The 20,985-nt window shown below is 42.7% G+C and overlaps 1 protein-coding gene across 1 annotated transcript in view; it reads right to left on the bottom strand.

Annotated features, from left to right (window-relative positions):
* LOC311069064 (mitogen-activated protein kinase-binding protein 1-like) overlaps window positions 1-20,985 on the bottom strand; it is a gene marked incomplete at both ends in the record, with an annotated part of 58,648 nt that overhangs the window by 11,105 nt on the left and 26,558 nt on the right. Inside the window, 13 exons of the mRNA XM_084091989.1 lie at window positions 454-882; window positions 7,875-8,139; window positions 9,126-9,290; window positions 11,260-11,297; window positions 11,519-11,691; window positions 11,978-12,085; window positions 14,517-14,580; window positions 14,652-14,763; window positions 16,496-16,571; window positions 16,653-16,774; window positions 20,368-20,438; window positions 20,644-20,769; window positions 20,861-20,952. Of these exons, the coding sequence (XP_083948115.1) occupies window positions 454-882; window positions 7,875-8,139; window positions 9,126-9,290; window positions 11,260-11,297; window positions 11,519-11,691; window positions 11,978-12,085; window positions 14,517-14,580; window positions 14,652-14,763; window positions 16,496-16,571; window positions 16,653-16,774; window positions 20,368-20,438; window positions 20,644-20,769; window positions 20,861-20,952 (1,841 nt within the window). The remainder of the gene's footprint in view (window positions 1-453; window positions 883-7,874; window positions 8,140-9,125; window positions 9,291-11,259; window positions 11,298-11,518; window positions 11,692-11,977; window positions 12,086-14,516; window positions 14,581-14,651; window positions 14,764-16,495; window positions 16,572-16,652; window positions 16,775-20,367; window positions 20,439-20,643; window positions 20,770-20,860; window positions 20,953-20,985) is intronic.

The raw sequence follows: 20,985 nt of genomic DNA, 5'->3' as shown, positions 1-20,985 counted from the left end.
ACACATCAGCTCCGTCACACACAGATCACTCACAGTTATGAAGTATTCAAATATTACAAATATCACTGGCTCTTTGACTAATTGCTTTTGTTCCTCTTTTGTAAGCTGCTTTGGATAAAAGCATAATAAAATGCAAAAAAATAATAATTTGTTAACAAACAAGTATTCATTACTTCAATGAGCTCATTGTTTCTGCATTAAATTATTACACTGTTTAAATTAATACGTTTTTGGCTAACTGTGATTTTGTATATGTACATTTCTGAAATACATAACTTAGTTTCCTCAGTCTGATAACAGATCACTATAAATTGTAATATGGAATCATGCATTTTCTGTAAAGCTGCTATGAAATGATGTGTATTGTGAAAAGCACTATACTAATAAATGTGAATTTAATTTAATTAATAATGCTAGAGGAAGGAAGTGAAACAGAGGAAGAGGAAGCAGAACCTTGATCAACAGACGTCACAGAGAAAGCCGTCACCGCTGCTTGAGGACGCTGCGTCTGCTGCAGGTCAGAGGTCACAGCTCCTGATGACCCCGGGTCAGAGGTCACGGCTCCTGATGACCCCGGGTCAGCGTGAGGAGAGCTGGATCTGCTCGGCCACTCTGCAAACGGGCTGCTCAGGCGCTGACAGGCACGAGGTTTGCCGCGTTTTTGTTCGGATGGAGCGTTTGGGAACGGCAGGGTCATGTGGAGGTCGTCGCCAATGGAAACGCAGCGACTGACCTTGGCCCTGGAGCTGGTGGTGGGGCTCATGTAGGAGCGCGAGCGGAGGCTGTCCCACGGCACGGTGGGGTCGATCCTCTCCAAACTCAGCTTAGACAGGCTGGGACGAGCCTCTCGACGGAGACAGGGCGGAGTCAGGGAGTTTTGCGCTGGAAAAAAGAAATATTTAAATAAAATACATGGTAAAAGAAATAGAAGGAAAAAAAACAGCTTGTTTATGCATCATGCATGTTGTCACCATTCACCACCATTATATCTTAATAAAATTGATATCACAATAACAGAAAATTCCATGGACTTCAGGATTAAAGGCAGAAACTGACATGAAATGTTCTTATGCATACGGCATTTTTGCACTTGTATATTAACCCAACATTGTTTATTAAAACAAAATCACAATATGCATTAATATTATTATATGCACAAATGATGCGCAAACTGCTTTTTGAAAATGTCTCTGAAATGAATAAAATCACACACAAAAAAAAACAAATATAAATAAATATATACAAAACATATTACATATGATATATATACACACTCTACTGCCAAACGTATTGGGACACCCCTCCAAATCATTGAATTCAGGAGTTCCAATCACTTCCATGGCCACAGGTGTATAAATCAAGCACTAGGCATGCTTCTCCAAACATCTGTGAAAGAATGGGTCGTTCTCAGGAGCTCAGTGAAGTGGTACAGTGATCAGTTGCCACCTGTGCAATAAGTCCATTTGTGAAATTTCCTCACTACTAAATATTCCACGGGCAACTGTTAGTGGTATTATAACAAAGTGGAAGCAATTGGGAACAACAGCCAGGAAGTGGTAGGCCACGTAAAATCCCAGAGCGGGGTCAGAGCATGCTGAGGCTCACAGTGCGCAGAAGTCGCCAACTTTCTGCAGAGTCAACAGCTACAGACCTCCAAACTTCTGTGGCCTTCAGTTTGGCTCAAGAGCAGTGTGTTGTGTGTAAAGCGTGAGATGCAGTGGGGTAAAGCGTGGGATGCAGTGGTGTAAAGCGTGGGATGCAGTGGGGTAAAGCGTGGGATGCAGTGGGGTAAAGCGTGGGATGCAGTGGGGTAAAGCGTGGGATGCAGTGGGGTGATGCAGTGGGGTAAAGCGTGGGATGCAGTGGGGTAAAGCGTGGGATGCAGTGGGGAAAAGCGTGGGATGCAGTGGAGTAAAGCGTGGGATGCAGTGGTGTAAAGCGTGGGATGCAGTGGTGTAAAGCGTGGGATGCAGTGGTGTAAAGCGTGGGATGCAGTGGTGTAAAGCGTGGGATGCAGTGGAGTAAAGCGTGGGATGCAGTGGAGTAAAGCGTGGGATGCAGTGGTGTAAAGCGTGGGATGCAGTGGTGTAAAGCGTGGGATGCAGTGGTATAAAGCGTGGGATGCAGTGGTGTAAAGCGTGGGATGCAGTGGAGTAAAGCGTGGGATGCAGTGGTGTAAAGCGTGGGATGCAGTGGAGTAAAGCGTGGGATGCAGTGGCGTAAAGCGCGGGATGCAGTGGCGTAAAGCGTGGGACGCAGTGGCGTAAAGCGTGGGACGCAGTGGCGTGAAGCGTGGGATGCAGTGGTGTAAAGCGTGGGATGCAATGGAGTAAAGTGTGGGGTAAAGCGTGGGATGCAGTGGTATAAAGCGTGGGATGCAGTGGTGTAAAGCGTGGGATGCAGTGGAGTAAAGCGTGGGATGCAGTGGAGTAAAGCGTGGGGTAAAGCATTGGATGCAGTGGTGTAAAGCGTGGGATGCAGTGGTGTAAAGCGTGGGATGCAATGGAGTAAAGTGTGGTGTAAAGCGTGGGATGCAGTGGTATAAAGCGTGGGATGCAGTGGTGTAAAGCGTGGGATGCAGTGGTGTAATGCGTGGGATGCAGTGGAGTAAAGCGTGGGATGCAGTGGAGTAAAGCGTGGGATGCAGTGGAGTAAAGCGTGGGATGCAGTGGAGTAAAGCGTGGGATGCAGTGGAGTAAAGCGTGGGGTAAAGCATTGGATGCAGTGGTGTAAAGCGTGGGATGCAGTGGAGTAAAGCGTGGGGTAAAGCATTGGATGCAGTGGTGTAAAGCGTGGGATGCAGTGGTGGTGTAAAGCGTGGGATGCAGTGGTGTAAAGCGTGGGATGCATTGGTGTAAAGCGTGGGGATACAGTGGGGTGAAGCGTGGGATACAGTGGTGTAAAGCGTGGGATGCAGTGGGGTAACGTGTGGGATGCAGTGGTGTAAACCGTGGGATGCAGTGGTGTAAAGCGTGGGATGCAGTGGTGTAAATCGTGGGATGCAGTGGGGTAAAGCGTGGGATGCAGTGGAGTAAAGCGTGGGATGCAGTGGTGTAAAGCGTGGGATGCAGTGGTGTAAAGCGTGGGATGCAGTGGTGTAAAGCGTGGGACGCAGTGGTGTAAAGCGTGGGACGCAGTGGCGTAAAGCGTGGGACGCAGTGGCGTAAAGCGTGGGACGCAGTGGCGTAAAGCGTGGGATGCAATGGAGTAAAGTGTGGGGTAAAGCGTGGGATGCAGTGGCGTAAAGCGTGGGACGCAGTGGCGTAAAGCGTGGGACGCAGTGGCGTAAAGCGTGGGACGCAGTGGCGTAAAGCGTGGGAAGCAGTGGCGTAAAGCGTGGGACGCAGTGGCGTAAAGCGTGGGACGCAGTGGCGTAAAGCGTGGGACGCAGTGGCGTAAAGCGTGGGACGCAGTGGCGTAAAGCGTGGGACGCAGTGGCGTAAAGCGTGGGACGCAGTGGCGTAAAGCGTGGGATGCAGTGGCGTAAAGCGTGGGACGCAGTGGCGTAAAGCGTGGGATGCAGTGGTGTAAAGTGTGGGATGCATTGGTGTAAAGCGTGGGTGTAAAGCATGGGGTGCAGTGGTGTAAAGCGTGGGATCATGGGTTCACATATATACATATATATATATATATATATATACACACACACACACACACACACACACACACACACACACACACACACTCACTCACCTAAAGGATTATTAGGAACACCTGTTCAATTTCTCATTAATGCAATTATCTAATCAACCAATCACATGGCAGTTGCTTCAATGCATTTAGGGGTGTGGTCCTGGTCAAAACAATCTCCTGAACTCCAAACTGAATGTCAGAATGGGAAAGAAAGGTGATTTAAGCAATTTTGAGCGTGGCATGGTTGTTGGTGCCAGACAGGCCGGTCTGAGTATTTCACAATCTGCTCAGTTACTGGGATTTTCACGCACAACCATTTCTAGGGTTTACAAAGAATGGTGTGAAAAGGGAAAAACATCCAGTATGCGGCAGTCCTGTGGGCGAAAATGCCTTGTTGATGCTAGAGGTCAGAGGAGAATGGGCCGACTGATTCAAGCTGATAGAAGAGCAACTTTGACTGAAATAACCACTCATTACAACCGAGGTATGCAGCAAAGCATTTGTGAAGCCACAACACGCACAACCTTGAGGCGGATGGGCTACAACAGCAGAAGACCCCACCGCATTATTTTCCTGTTATCTCTGTAAAGCTGCTTTGAAACAATCTTTATTGTAAAAAGCGCTATATAAATAAATGTGACTTAACCTAATGCTTCAGCATACCAAGACATTTTGGACAATTTCATGCTCCCAACTTTGTGGGAACAGTTTGGGGATGTTCCTGTTCCAGCATGACTGCGCTCCAGTGCACAAAGCAGGACCATAAAGACATGAATGAGGAGTTTGGTGTGGAGGGACTGGACTGGCCTGCACAGAGTCCTGAGCTCAACCCGATAGAACAGCTTTGGGATGAAGTCTTTGCTGCACCAATTTAACTGATATAAATTCTAGTGTAGAACATTGCATAGAAACGGTGTCTATTCCTCGTTTAGTGAGATCAAATAATAAATTTACTGCAGGATCTAGGAAAAATCTAATTGTTATTAAAACAGAAAAGTGAAAGATGGGAAAGAAAGGTGATTTAAGCAATTTTGAGCGTGGCATGGTATTGCTACTAGTAAACATGGTGTTGCTATTAGTAAACAAAAACAATTTCTAAAGCTAGGTCTTCTAAACATTAGATCACTCACACCTAAGGCAGTTATTGTAAATTAAATAGTCACAGATAATAGCTTCGATGTACTTTGCCTTACTGAAACATGGCTTAAACCAAATGATTATTTCGGTCTAAATGAGTCTACTCCATCTGGATACTCCTATAAGCATGAACCCCGTCTGATTGGTCGTGGCGGCGGTGTTGCAACAATCTATAGAGATATTCTCAATGTTAGTCAGAAAACGGGTTATAAGTTTATTTCGTTTGAAGTACTTGTACTAAATGTTACGCTCTTAGATGTTAGAAAAACTTCCCTATTATCTCTAGCCTTGGCTACCGTATATAGACCGCCTGGGCCTTACGCTGATTTCCTAAAAGAGTTTGCAGATTTTCTCTCAGACCTATTAGTCAATGTCGATAAAGCATTAATTGTTGGAGATTTTAACATACACGTAGATAATCCAAATGATGCGTTAGGGGCTGCGTTTACAGATTTATTAAACTCCTTTGGGGTAAAGCAAAACGTTACCGGACCAACTCATCGTTTTAATCATACACTCGGAACCGATCCAACCGATATAGATATTCCACAAAGTGATGATGTCACTGACCATTACATGGTAACTTGCATATTACGTACTCCTGTAATATATCATGCTGTGCCGCGTTATCGATCAGGCAGAACAATCCTTCCATCCACCTTAGATAATTTTTCAAATTGCTTATCTGATCTGTCTCAGCTGCTGCCTGAACCCAAACAAACAGATGAACTAGAGGAATTAACTAGCACTATGAGCACCATTCTCTCTGGAACATTGGATATTGTTGCACCCATTAGATTAAAAAAGGTCAGAGAGAAAAGTAAAGCACCATGGTACAACAATACTACGCATGTTCTAAAGAGAGAAACCCGTAATTTAGAGCGTAAATGGAAACAAACTAATTTAGATGTCTTTAGAATCGCATGGAAAGACAGTATGTCACGTTATAAAAAGGCCCTTAAAGCGGCCAGGGCTGAGCACCTCCGCAAACTAATGGAAAACAACCAAAACAATCCTAGGTTTTTATTTAGCACCGTGGCTAGACTAACAAATAAACAGACGTCACCCGAACAAAATATCCCGTTACAGTTTAGTAGTAATGATTTCATGAAGTTCTTCACTGAGAAAATAGAAAACATCAGAACCACAATTGTAAACGTTCAATCCTCAATCACGCCTTATAATTCAGCCTCAATTATCACGACGCAAGAACAATTACAGTGCTTTACAACTATAGAACAAAAAGAGTTAAATAAACGTATCATTTCATCTAAAACAACAACATGTTTATTAGATCCTATACCAACTAAACTACTGAAAGAAGTGTTACCTATAGTGGAAGAGCCTCTCCTCAATATTATTAACTCATCTTTATCTTTAGGTCATGTTCCAAGAACATTTAAACTGGCAGTTATAAAACCTCTCATTAAGAAACCACAATAAGACCCACATAATCTAGCAAATTATAGACCCATTTCAAATCTTCCTTTTATGTCTAAAATACTAGAAAAAGTGGTGTCCGCTCAATTGGGTGTCCGCTACAAAATTATACTGGTGTTCAAGGACAAGCATTAAGTTGGTTCAGATCATACTTATCAGACCGCTACCATTTTGTCTATTTAAATGGAGAAAAATCGATCATAACTCCAGTAAACTATGGAGTGCCGCAGGGATCTGTGTTAGGCCCTCTGTTATTCTCAATATATATGCTGCCACTTGGAAATATTATAAGGAAACATGGAATTAGTTTCCATTGTTATGCTGATGACACTCAAATCTATATTTCATCACGGCCAGATGAAAACGCTAAATTATCCAATTTGACAGAGTGTGTTAAAGATATAAAAGATTGGATGACGCACAATTTTCTTTTATTAAATCCAGACAAGACAGAGGTACTAATCATCGGTTTAAAAAACCGCCCACAAAACCTCTCACACTACAACTTTAACATAGTAGGATGTCCTGTTACTTTATCCTCTACAGTAAAAGACCTGGGTGTTAAACTAGACTGCAACCTGTCTTTTGAAAATCATATTTCATATGTTACAAGAACAGCCTTTTTCCACCTTAGAAACATTGCTAAGCTACGTAACATGCTATCAGTTTCTGATGCAGAAAAATTAGTTCATGCATTCATGACCTCGAGACTAGATTACTGTAATGCTTTATTAGCTGGTTGTCCTGCATCCTCAATAAACAAGCTACAGTTAGTCCAAAATGCCGCCGCTAGAGTTCTTACTAGATCAAGAAAATATGATCATATAACACCAATTTTATCATTACTACATTGGTTACCTATAAAGTTCCGTATTAATTACAAGGTATTGCTACTGACTTATAAAGCCCTAAACGGCTTAGCTCCAGTCTATTTAACGGATCTTCTATCGCCCTATAATCCATCGCGCTCTTTAAGATCACTAAATTCGAGGCTTTTGGTCATACCTAGGATATCCAGATCCACCAAAGGAGGGAGAGCATTTTCACATTTAACTCCAAAACTCTGGAATAGTCTTCCTGATACTGTTCGTTGCTCAGACTTGCTCTCCCAGTTTAAAACTAGATTAAAGACGCATCTTTTCAGCCAGGCATTCATATAATACTTTTAATCTTACAGTTAAATCCAACCTCTAGTTCATAAACGCCAGAGGAGAACTGGCCCCCGACTGAGCCTGGGTTCTCCCAAGGTTTTTTTTCTCCATTAGGTCACCTGATGAAGTTTTTCGGTTCCTTGCCACTGTTGCCTTTGGCTTGCTCAGTTGGGGATATTTGGGATATTTAATTTAATTAGTCAATCAACAATACTATTGATCAGCATTACCAAACGTGGACATTTTCCACTAGAAACAAGCATTGATGTATTATTTTAATTTAATACTGTGAAGCTGCTTTGATACAATCTGTATTGTGAAAAGCGCTATATAAATAAACTTGACTTGACTTGACCTGAAAAATAGAATGGAAAATAAGTCTGAAGCGCTGAGTGTGTTTATTCAATTGTTCTGTGTCCTGTAGACATTTGGTACCACAGGTAAAGCTCTGATGCTCAGCTGACGGAATAAATCACTCTAGATGTGTGTGTAAAAGCCTGTGGTCTGCTGTACCGTGGCGTCTGTGATCTGGACTGGATCCTCCGCTGCCGTAGCCCATGAAGGTGCCGCTGACGGGACTCTGGGCTCCGGCTCGCTCCGGGATCATCTGGGCTCCGGCTCGCTCCGGGATCATCTGGGCTCCGGCTCGCTCCGGGATCTGCAGGCTGCTGGCGCTGGGACAGTAATCCGGGTACAACACGACCCCGTCCGGCTCCGGAGCGCAGGCGGGAAGCAGCCAGGCAGAGAGAGGACGACCTCCACGCCGGTTACGCCAATCCTGAGGCGCAGAACCACAACACTGACGTCTGGAGATAACTACTCATGCATGGACAATATTCAGCTGAAAACCCATTATCAGTTTCGGCTGAAAGAGTTCTCTAGGGCTGAAATCTGCTGACTGAAACAGTGACGTTTCATTCGTTTTATTAGTCCTTTTGTAGGGCCGAAATTGAACAGAATCTGTGACGTTTAAAAGTAGTTCATTTCAGAATTAAAATTTCCTGATAATTTACTCTCCCCCTCGTCATTCAAGATGTTCATGTGTTTCTTTCTTCAGTAGAAAAGAAATGAAGGGTTTTGAGGAAAACACTCCAGGATGTTTCTCCATATAGTGTCTTCAATGGGGTCCAACGGGTCGAAGGTCCAGATGTGAGTTTCAGTGCAGCTTCAAAGTCTCGACACGATCCAGCCGAGGAATAAGAGTCTTATCTGGACAAACCAGCGGACATTTTATAACAAAATAAACATTTATATACTTTTAATCACAAATGCTGGTCTTGCACTAGCTTTGATGCAACACTTATTACATAATCAGGGTGAAAGGTCATGCGTGTTCCAGTTCAGAAATGTAGAGTAGGGTGAAAAACTCAATCTCATTTTGTCCTCCAACTTCAAAATCGCCCGACATCGTTGTTTTACCTTTTATTTTATTTTATTTTTTTTATAAATGTTGTTTGACTTAGTCTTTGCACGTTTACTTTGTAAACACTGGGTCTGTACTTACGCCTATGTCACGCTTGACCTTTCAACGTGATTACGTAATGTGTGTCGCATCACAGCTAGTGCAAGACCAGCATTTGTGGTTAAAAGTATATAAATGTTTATTTTGTAATAAAATGTCCGCTGGTTTGTCTAGATAAGACTCTTATTCCTCGGCTGGGATTGTGTCGAGACTTTGAAGCTGGTGATTTTAATTCTGAAGTGAACTAAAACAGTTACTGGGTTTCACTTTTCATGTTTTAAAGTGAAGTGCTGAGGGTTCACCTGCAGGCTGGAGGAGCTTCCTCGATCTTCAGCGCAGCTTCTGTTCTGCCTGGCGGCTTCAGGAAGAGAATCGAGCTGCCGCAGCTCCAGCATGGACTTCACCATGAGCTCCACAGATCCAGTACGGCAGGACCAGCGCCGGCGAGGCCGACACACACCCGAGTCCTGCAGACACACCTGACACATGACCGAGTCCTGCAGACACACCTGACACATGACCGAGTCCTGCACACACACCTGACACATGACCGAGTCCTGCACACACACCTGACACATGATGTCTCTCAACGATACAGAACTATCAAGAGTCGGTTGCATGAAACTTTCACAACTGCGTGTTTCCTCTGTCAGAGATTCCTGATCTAACCACTCTGAGCTGAAATATTTACTTGAACTTCCTCTAATCTAATATTTTTAATATCCCTTTCATATGTTCACGGTTAACAGTCACATGACATGCAGCTAAACAAATATAATTTTTAGCAAGTGTTTTAAAGATTTTAATGTTGTTTATGTGTCTATGTGGTGTTTTTAATGTGCTTTAAGACAAACCATGTGTAAATTCATAAGTCGACACCATTGCCACAGCTTCATTTTACATTCCGGCAAAATTAGTCATCCAAACTTACAAGGCTCTTAGATTGTATAGAAGCCATAAACAGCTGGATGGCTGAAAGTTTTTTTGCAGCTGAACCCAGATAAGACGGAGGTTTTAATTGTAGCGCCAGACAGCGCTATCCCTCTGATCATGCAGAACATTGGACCTTTCTCATCTGCGGTCCGGCCTAGTTTAAGGAACCTTGGGGTGACATTTGATAAATCCCTATCTTTCGAAACCCACATCAAATCACTAACCAAATCCTGTTTTTTCCACTTACGTAATATTAGTAAATTGAGGTCTGTGGTCTCTCACTCAGAACTGGAGATGCTCATTCATGCCTTCATTTCCTCCCGTATTGATTACTGTAACTCACTTTTCTCCTCACTTAATAAATCTGTTCTTCATCGACTGCAATCTATTCAAAATTCTGCTGATAGGTTACTCACTAGATCAAATAGGCGCACCCATATCACCCCAATACTTTGCTCCCTTCACTGGCTTCCTGTAATTTACAGGATCCAATTCAAAATTTTAACCATAACCTATAGGGCTTTACATGGTCAGGCCGCTGCTTATCTTGCTGACATAATTCATCTTCATACCCCTCTCCGGTCTCTCAGGGTCTGTACTAACCAAAATCTGCTATCTACGCCACGCACTCGTTTAAAGACGTGGGGATAGAGCCTTCGCCGCTATGGCACCCAGACTATGGAATGCTTTGCCAACCAGTATTAGGTTTGCTGAGAATGTGGACAGTTTTAGGGGACAAGTGAAGACTCATTTGTTCAGGTTAGCTTTTGTGTAATCTCTGTCCTTTATATATTGATAATTGTATCTGTTTTATTTTATTTCTTTTAGTTTGTTCTTTATTATGTTTTATTGTCTATTGTAAAGTGCTTTGTGACTTAGTCTGTGAAAGGCGCTGTATAAATAAATTTTACTTACTTTGCTGAGCATTTCCTCCTTAAAACTGCAGTGAACCAAAGAACACGAAAACACGCTTTGAAATCGCTGGTGTTTCTGACGTCACAAACTACCTTGTAACCAATCAGATCAACGTGTGATCGTCAACCAGTGGATCTCTGAGCTGAGTGAGTGAGTGGAGGCGGGGCTCATTTGCATATTCATAGAACCGCGCATACTAAATGAGGCAAGGGTGTCGAGTTACATTCAAGATATTTTAAGGCATGAAGACATTTTTCAAGGAAAAAAAACTTTTAAATATGTAATTTTTGGTGATCAAAGATGATTTTAAGGGATACAGTTATTGACTACAGGGGGACTTTAATTTTAAATGATCTATTTTAAGTTTACATCTTTGCCCCCTCATGATCTTCAGTTTGGGAAAACCTGGTCTATTACAAAATGAATGAAATCCATGTTTTCTGATGAAATATCAAGTGTTTTGACTCGTCATTCTGGTGGAACTCGAGAATAAACAAAGTTAATTCATGAAAACACAGTTCAGACTCATCGAACATCGCAGCTTGAACATCGAGAGTCAGAAGATTGACTGCAGTTTCAGATACAGACCTTCAGCGGGTTCCACTCGCGTCCTTCATCAGATGCACCTTCAGAGAGAAAACAGCCTCACATTAATGTCTGTAAGAGTCCAGGTGTGTGTGTGTGTGTGTGTGTGTGTTTACTTTAACCATATTTTGGGGACACAATTGTGGTTAAAAAAAAAAAAATAGGCAATTTATGTCATGTTTACAAATGAGCTCATGCCCAGAATGTCCAGTTTTTTTAATTGTAAAAATGTTGAATATAAAACAAGGGAAGTGTTTCTGACCCGTGGTCTCCTCCACACTGCCCTCACACTGACTGCTGTCCTTCCGTCTCTCTGGTGTCGTCACAGCTTCATCATCATCATCTTCATCATCCTCTTCCTCTCGGTCAGTCTCAGATGAGCAGCTCATGATGGATGGAGATCTGCGCAGTGTGAATCCACTCGCGGAGCACCGTCTGAGAAAACATACATATATTAAACACTAGAAGAGAATGAACGAAAACACAAACACAAAGTGGACATCAGACCAATCAGAGCAGAGCAGCTCTCAGAGAGGCGGGGTTTAGAGAGACTGAATCTTCGATGGAAGCGTTTCAGACACTGAGAGAAAAGAGCTGATGCTGCAGTGGAGATTATAAAGAGATTAAAGTGTTTTTGACCTTGAATGCATGTGAACCTGCTGTAGGAGACGCTAAAGCTCAAATGAAGGACCCGACAGAAGCGAACCGCTCAGTCCTGTACCTGAAGGGGTTGTTTCTAGCGTTCGGTGCGCTGTGACGTCTGCGCTCCGACAGTCGCTCTCTCATGTTGTCAGTCAGTTCAGGAGCGAGTCGCCACACAAACACACAGCTGAAACACAGAAGACATCAGTGAGACTAACACACACCAGGATAGGGTTGGGAATCAAAAATCAATTATCAATTCTGGAATCGAATACTTGAGATCAGGAATCGGATACTTGTTAAAAAAAATAAAAATTTTGATTCCTCTTATAGATTCCTTTGTGAGCATTTCAATATGACTTTAAACCATTCAAGCTCGAGAGACTCTGTTTTCTGTGTTCATGTGTATCTGTGCAGCTCTTAAAGTGACAGCAGCCTAATATTCCCGCTCTATAATAACACTAATATTCCCGCTCTATAATAACACTAATATTCCCGCTCTATATTCCCGCTCTATAATAACACTAATATTCCGCTCTATAGTAACACTAATATTCCCGCTCTATAATAACACTAATATTCCCGTTCTATAATAACACTAATATTCCTGCTCTATAGTAACACTAATATTCTGCTCTATAATAACACTAATATTCCCGTTCTATAATAACACTAATATTCCCGCTCTATAATAACACTAATATTCCCGCTCTATAATAACACTAATATTCCTGCTTTATAATTAACAATAATATTCCCGCTCTATAATAACACTAATATTCCCGTTCTATAATAACACTAATATTCCTGCTCTATAATAACACTAATATTCCCGCTCTATAATAACACTAATATTCCTGCTCTATAATAACACTAATATTCCCACTCTATAATAACACTAATATTCCCGCTCTATAATAACACTAATATTCCCGCTCTATAATAACACCAATATTCCCGTTCTATAATAACACTAATATTCCTGCTCTATAATAACACTAATATTCCTGCTTTATAATTAACACTAATATTCCCGCTCTATAATAACACTAATATTCCTGCTCTATAATAACACTAATATTCCTGCTTTATAATCAACACTAATATTCCCGCTCAATAATAACACTAATATTCCCGCTCTATAATAACACCAATATTCCCGCTCTATAATAACACTAATATTCCCGTTCTATAATAACACTAATATTCCTGCTCTATAATAACACTAATATTCCCGCTCTATAATAACACTAATATTCCTGCTCTATAATAACACTAATATTCCTGCTTTATAATTAACACTAATATTCCCGCTCTATAATAACACTAATATTCCTGCTCTATAATAACACTAATATTCCTGCTCTATAATAACACTAATATTCCCGTTCTATAATAACACTAATATTCCCGCTATATAATAACACTAATATTCCCGCTCTATAATAACACTAATATTCCCGTTCTATAATAACACTAATATTCCCGCTCTATAATAACACCAATATTCCCGTTCTATAATAACACTAATATTCCTGCTCTATAATAACACTAATATTCCCGCTCTATAACAACACTAATATTCCCGTTCTATAATAACACTAATATTCCCGCTCTATAATAACACCAATATTCCCGTTCTATAATAACACTAATATTCCTGCTCTATAATAACACTAATATTCCTGCTTTATAATTAACACTAATATTCCCGCTCTATAGTAACACTAATATTCCCGTTCTATAATAACACTAATATTCCTGCTCTATAATAACACTAATATTCCCGTTCTATAATAACACTAATATTCCCGCTATATAATAACACTAATATTCCCGCTCTATAATAACACTAATATTCCCGTTCTATAATAACACTAATATTCCCGCTCTATAATAACACCAATATTCCCGTTCTATAATAACACTAATATTCCTGCTCTATAATAACACTAATATTCCCGCTCTATAACAACACTAATATTCCCGTTCTATAATAACACCAATATTCCCGTTCTATAATAACACTAATATTCCTGCTCTATAATAACACTAATATTCCTGCTTTATAATTAACACTAATATTCCCGCTCTATAGTAACACTAATATTCTGCTCTATAATAACACTAATATTCCCGTTCTATAATAACACTAATATTCCTGCTTTATAATTAACACTAATATTCCCGTTCTATAATAACACTAATATTCCTGCTCTATAATAACACTAATATTCCCGTTCTATAATAACACTAATATTCCCGCTCTATAATAACACTAATATTCCCGTTCTATAATAACACTAATATTCCCGCTATATAATAACACTAATATTCCCGTTCTATAATAACACTAATATTCCCGCTCTATAATAACACTAATATTCCCGCTCTATAATAACACTAATATTCCCGCTCTATAATAACACTAATATTCCCGCTCTATAATAACACTAATCAAACAACAAAGACAAATAGAAAATTCACCCGTTCTTCACCGAATAACTTTTGTAACTATATTTGTAATGTATATTTTATGCAGTTGTAATGTATAAGTGCAGTTATTTTACATTTATTTTGACTCACACACACACACACACACACAGAGGAGGACTCGCCTGTCTCCTGAGGCGGACACCAGACGCCTGCAGTCGCTGCTGAAGCTCAGAGCCGTGATGATCTCTGTCGGAGAGAACCGCACATCAGCACCAGAGTTTCCCACAGAAGAGTCACTGAGAGTCTGCGAATCTCACCTGAGTGTCCGAACACGGCGGCCACACACTCTCCGGTCCGGAAGTCCAACAGGCTGATGTTCTTATCGGAGCAGCTGGTGGCCAAATACTGACCGGACGGATCCATCTGAACCTGCAAACACACACCATGAGCTGCTTTTGATCTATAATGTTCTCTGAGGGCTGTGTATGGACAGGCGTGCTGCATTTACATTTTATATTAATATTCACTCATTTTGACAGTGAGTGTGAGAGTGAGTGAGTGAGTGAGTGAGTGAGAGTGAGTGAGTGTGAGAGAGTGTGAGAGTGAGTGAGTGAGTGAGTGAGTGTGAGAGAGTGTGAGAGTGAGTGAGTGAGTGAGTGAGTGAGTGAGTGAGTGTGTGTGTGTGTGAGTGAGAGAGAGTGAATGTGTGTGAGTGAGTGAGTGTGAGTGAGTGAGTGAGTGAGTGAGTGAGTGAGTGAGTGTGAGAGTGAGTGAGTGAGTGTGAGTGAGAGTGTGTGAGTGTGAGAGTGAGAGTGAGTGTGTGAGTGAGTGCGAGAGTGAGTGAGTGTGAGAGTGAGTGAGTGAGTGTGAGAGTGAGTGAGTGAGTGAGTGAGTGAGAGAGTGCGAGTGTGAGTGAGTGAGTGAGAGTGAGAGTGAGTGTGAGAGTGAGAGTGAGTGAGTGAGTGTGTGAGTGAGTGAGAGAGAGTGAGTGAGTGAGTGTGTGAGTGAGTGAGTGTGAGTGAGAGAGAGAGAGAGTGTGTGTGTGTGAGTGAGTGAGTGAGTGAGTGAGTGTGTGTGAGTGAGTGAGTGAGTGTGAGAGTGAGTGAGTGAGTGAGTGAGTGAGAGAGTGAGTGAGTGTGTGAGTGAGTGTGAGAGTGAGTGAGTGAGTGTGAGTGGGTGTGTGTGAGTGAGTGAGTGAGTGTGTGAGTGTGAGAGTGGGTGTGAGTGAGTGAGAGTGTGAGTGTGAGAGAGTGAGTGAGTGAGAGAGTGAGTGTGAGAGTGAGAGTGAGTGAGTGAGTGAGTGTGAGAGTGAGTGAGTGAGTGAGTGAGTGAGTGTGTGAGTGTGTGAGTGAGTGAGTGAGTGAGTGAGTGAGTGTGTGTGAGTGAGTGTGTGAGTGAGTGTGTGAGTGAGTGTGTGAGTGAGTGAGAGAGAGTGTGAGAGAGAGTGAGAGTGTGAGAGTGAGTGAGAGAGTGTGAGAGTGAGTGAGTGAGTGAGTGAGTGGGTGAGTGGGTGAGTGGGTGAGTGAGTGAGTGAGTGTGAGAGTGAGTGAGTGAGTGTGTGTGAGTGTGAGTGTGAGAGTGAGTGAGTGAGTGAGTGAGTGAGAGTGTGTGAGTGAGTGAGAGTGAGTGAGTGAGTGAGTGAGTGAGTGAGTGAGTGAGTGAGTGAGTGAGTGAGTGAGTGAGTGAGTGAGTGAGTGAGAGTGAGAGTGAGTGAGTGAGTGAGTGAGAGTGAGAGTGAGAGTGAGTGTGAGAGTGTGAGAGTGTGAGAGTGAGAGTGAGTGTGTGAGTGAGTGCGAGAGTGAGTGAGTGTGAGAGTGAGTGAGTGAGTGTGAGAGTGAGTGAGTGAGTGAGTGAGTGAGAGAGTGCGAGTGTGAGTGAGTGAGTGAGAGTGAGAGTGAGTGTGAGAGTGAGAGTGAGTGTGTGAGTGAGTGCGAGAGTGAGTGAGTGTGAGAGTGAGTGAGTGTGAGAGTGAGTGAGTGAGTGAGTGAGTGAGTGAGAGAGTGCGAGTGAGTGAGTGAGTGAGTGAGTTAGTTTTGACAGGCGTGCTGCATTCAAGACTGCTATGATTGCGTGACAGTTCTGCATTTGCGCCATTACACGTATGGAACTCTTTTTAAAACTTTAACACGTTGAATATGTAGTAAGAATCAGACGGTCTGACCTTCAGCAAACCGCCGTCTTCAGTCTGCGAGCCTTTATAAGATCTCTTCTGTTTACCACTGCTGATGTTGATCACTCTAGAGGACACACACACACACTCATGAACACAGGTCTGAGTCTGCACCTCATACTCTTCTCTGATTGGCTCCTCCGTTCACCTGACGCTGCGGTCCTGACAGCCGACGGCTGCATACTTGCACGTCGGATCGATATCCATCGATATGGGAGTCGTTTTCCGAACCACATGATGCGTCCGTTTGAATGCGGTTCCTCTGACGGTCTAAACAAATCAGGGTTATTATAGTCAACTAAAACTAAAACCATAAACAAACATTTCACTACTTGAAATAAATGTTAACTGGAATAAAATATAAAAACCCTGCAGGAGTCGCAGGAGTTCATTTCATACTCTGTGAACAATGGTTGTTTATTTAATGTATAAATTAAGGTCCAAAAAACTGGCAATGTCATACTTTGTAGCATCATGTATTTAGCATAATAATCTCGTTCAACAAAGGAGGTAACTTCGAACGCAGTGGAAAAAAGTCTCTGAAAGGGAAAAAGAAGGTATCAATGCACTTCAAGCTGGCATTGCTCTACAGAGGGATGCCAATCTGAGTTTAGAGTACTTGCGGAAACGTAGAAGGAAAAAGGAACAAACCAGAACTCAGTTCTTTAATGATCCCTTCAGATTTCTGACAAGTCTCTTCACAAGGGAGAAAAGTGGAACTCTGAAAGTAACAAAGAAAGATCTGTAGGATCAGTTAAAGATGACACACTCTGCTAGACGGGGTAGACCCAGGATGATCGGCCGGCGATTCGGTTTCGTCCTGCAGCTCAGACTGGAAACCTGTACATTTTTCTCTGCTGCTTCCTTTACAAATTTGCGGGAACCAATCACAAACTGGCTTATCCACCTGGCGCGCTATTGGCGGGTTTAATCCAATTCCAGAGCCGTTACGGCTCTGTCCAATTCCTTTTAACCTCTTGACGATGCTCAATGGCTTCTTTTTAACAAACAAATCGTTCGAGTGGCTGTAAATACCACTAACTTTCATGTTGTTGTTTTTGCGTAACCTGCAAAAATCGCCACTGCTACTTCTGCAAATCGCTGATCAACACGTTTGGTTACACATTTCCTGCCTGGAGTTTCCGCGTCTCTCTGTAAAGTACATCACCCGGATCGTTGGGCTGATTGGTTGAAGGACTATCCAATTGCGTACAGAGTCATTTGAACTCCGCCGGCTGATCACGCCTCTTGTGCAGTCGAAAACACAGAGCAGACTCTCCAGACCAATGTTCAATCTTAAAAGGAAGATGGTGGTAGAGGAAACACGTGGACAGGAGGAAGCAGAGGTGGGCCAAGGGAGTCTCCCTTTGGTAATCAGGGACAGTGGACACGGTGGGACAGGGTGGAGAAGAGGAGGATCAGCTGGAAAGGACCTGTGGAGATCATCAGAGGTACTTATGACGTCCTTCCAACACCAACTAATCTCCATCAGTGGTGTGGTGAAGATCCTGGGTGTGCTTTCTGCTCCAGCCCAGCTTCCCTCAAGCACTGACAGGGTGTAAAGTCAGCCTCACCCAGGGTCATTACATGACGTCACAACCAGGCGCTTAAGAGCCTTGCCTCCACCCTTGAGGAAAAATGTATTCCCACCAGTGAGTGATTTCCAGCAAGCCATCTTTGTCCATGAAGGGGCAAAAGTAACCAGGAACAGGCCTACATTACTGGAGCATGGCCAGGTTAGGATAGCCTGGAAGATGCTGGTGGATATCGGTCGGCAGCTCGTTTCCCCCCAGAGATTACAACCACTACCCTCAGGCCTGATATAGTTCTCTGGTCACTAGGGATGGGAACCGAGAACCGGTTCTTCTTCAGAACCGGTGCCCAGTGAATCGATTCCTTGGAACCGTTAGTATGCCTGCTTAACGATTCCGCTTATCGGTTCCGCTCGTTCAAATGTGACACAACGTCACACACGTGCTGCGTTGTTTTGGTTCAGAACGTAGCAAACACTATGAGCAAACATGGCATCAAGGCAGAAGCGCTCTGACCGCGTCCTAACTACATGCGACGCGACGGCGCGACACGCGATAAAAAGTATCATTTTCCATGTTAATCAAAGTTTAACCAGCCGCGACACGCGACAATTCTATTTGAAACGGATCCTATTTTACTGCGACGTCGGGCTGGAACAACAATCTCAAAGTGTGGCAATGATAATATCAGGTACTATTTTTGTGCTTTATTTAATGTTAAAAGAGTGTATAATGTGCCTGAATATCATTTAGTGCTCCCAGCTTTGTAGCTGTAAAAACAACAATGGATAAGTCACATCAGATCTTGAAATTAAACAAATGGAAACAAAAACGTTAAAAATGTGAAGAAAACACGTGTATTATTTGACAAAGATTGGTTTAGTAACTCAATAGCCTAATCCAAATGAGCACTGTTAATATTCCAAAAGGCACAAGCTCTTCCTTAACTGTTTTCAGTCTGTGTTTTTAGTTTTTATGGCACATATATGGCAGTTTTTTTTTTTTTTGTCCGGACCAATGAATGTGAAAATTATCAATTTCCTAATCCTAAGGCACTCTTCTTGATAATCTTTCAAGGCACACACTAGTGTGCCGTGGCATACTGGTTGAGAAACACTGCCCTAGGCTATAGGTCTCTGGACTTTACTTTGAGAAGTAGCTCACCTACTTTAAGGTTTGTTCTGAGGTTGCTACACATAATTTGTGTATACTCTGTGCTGTGTCTTCTGATCAGATATTAAAGCAAGTTAATACAAACAAATTTGTACTTATTCCCTCACCCAATAAGAATCGATAAGAGAATCGATAAGGAATCGGATCGATAAGCAATATCGATAATGGAATCGGAATCGTTAAATTCTTATCAATTCCCATCCCTACTGGTCACCCTCTGTGAAGAAGGTCTTCATCATTCAACTTTTCGTACCCTGGGAAGATTAATTGGAAGAGGCTTATGAGCGTACATACCTAAGATATGCTGAGCCGGCTCATGATATACGACTTTGCGGCTGGAACACTGAAATCCGCCCAGAGGAAGTAGAGGCAGAGGATTCCTGGATACTAACTTACTAAGAGACCTTGCAGTCAGAGGCCAGAGCTCACGCCGAACCATTAAAACTGCATCGGAGGCGGCGGAGAGAAGCAGTCAGAGGCTCTGGATGAAGAGGATAGACTCTGACTGGGTCCAAGGGGGGAAATGTAGCTGAGGGGGGGTTCCTGGGACAGCAGGCATCACCGGTGAGCCCTCTGGAGACACGTGACCCCTGATGACCCCTGATGACGTACCTTCCCTCCCATATTTGATGACAAACTGTCTCCCATAATTCCTATTCTGCAACATCAAAGTACCTTCAGATGTCAAGATCGAGGATTTAATTGGTAAGTGCTCACACATAAAGGATGTTTACAGATGGATCAAGCAAACGCTCATTATCATATCTGAATCTCAGCTCTTGATCTCAGTGATACGAACAGTAACGATGGCGTGGGTTTGACCGTATCAATCTCAGAAAACAGCTCAGAAAACGAGAAGAAAACAGTCTTCTCGACACGAACAACACAAACCAAACTCTTCCAGTCTCAGATACACTAGTGTTTGAGGGCGGAGCTAAGAGACGCTGTTCAGCCAATCAAGATCAGAGCCATAACCAGCATTATGCAAATTAGTTACAAACCTACGCAGGTTCATCAGTAAGACTGAATTACTGGTTTCAGTTCAGATTCACTTTCTTTTAGGAGACAAAAACTCTGATCTGTGAAACTTTTACATTTACAAACAGCTTTATTACACTCTACATGAGAGATAATATCCAGAAAAGCACAATAACTCACCCTGTGTGCTGTTCGGATGTACAGACTCTTATCCGCTCCGCAGCTGATGATCCTCAACTTCCCGTCACTGGCTGCACACACACACACACACACACACACACACACACACACACACACCTGTTTGTACAGCTCAAGCACTAGAAACTCAAAACATTTCATGTTAATTCTAAGTTCTGAATTCAGATCATGTTTCACACCGGCTACTAGCGACTCAAAATGATTGGATGTTTGCTTTGCATATATATTCTGTAATGTGAATAACAATCGGACTCTCACCGGCGAAGCGGACAGACGTGACGGAGGACGAGTGCTCATCTAGAGTCTGAAGCAGACCGTAGTCTTCCTCAACATCCAGCACGTGGATCAGCCGGTCTCGACTCGCTGTGGCCAGCAGATTCATGCCTATCCAACACACACACACACACACACACTCAGGTCTGCAGGGGAAACGCTGGGGTCTGGGAACGCTGCTATGGATGGATGGGACACACACCTGTGTGAGGATGGGAGTATTCCAGACTCAAGATCTCTGAGTCATGTGCTTCAGCTTTCAATATCTCCTTCATACACATCAGGTCATGGATCCTGCAGGAACCACAGCATCATAATTAATCTTAA

The sequence above is a fragment of the Abramis brama genome, assembly GCF_963993115.1.
Source record: "Abramis brama genome assembly, chromosome: 18".
Taxonomy (NCBI): Eukaryota; Metazoa; Chordata; class Actinopteri; order Cypriniformes; family Leuciscidae; genus Abramis; species Abramis brama.
This window is presented reverse-complemented; position numbering and strand designations above follow the sequence as displayed.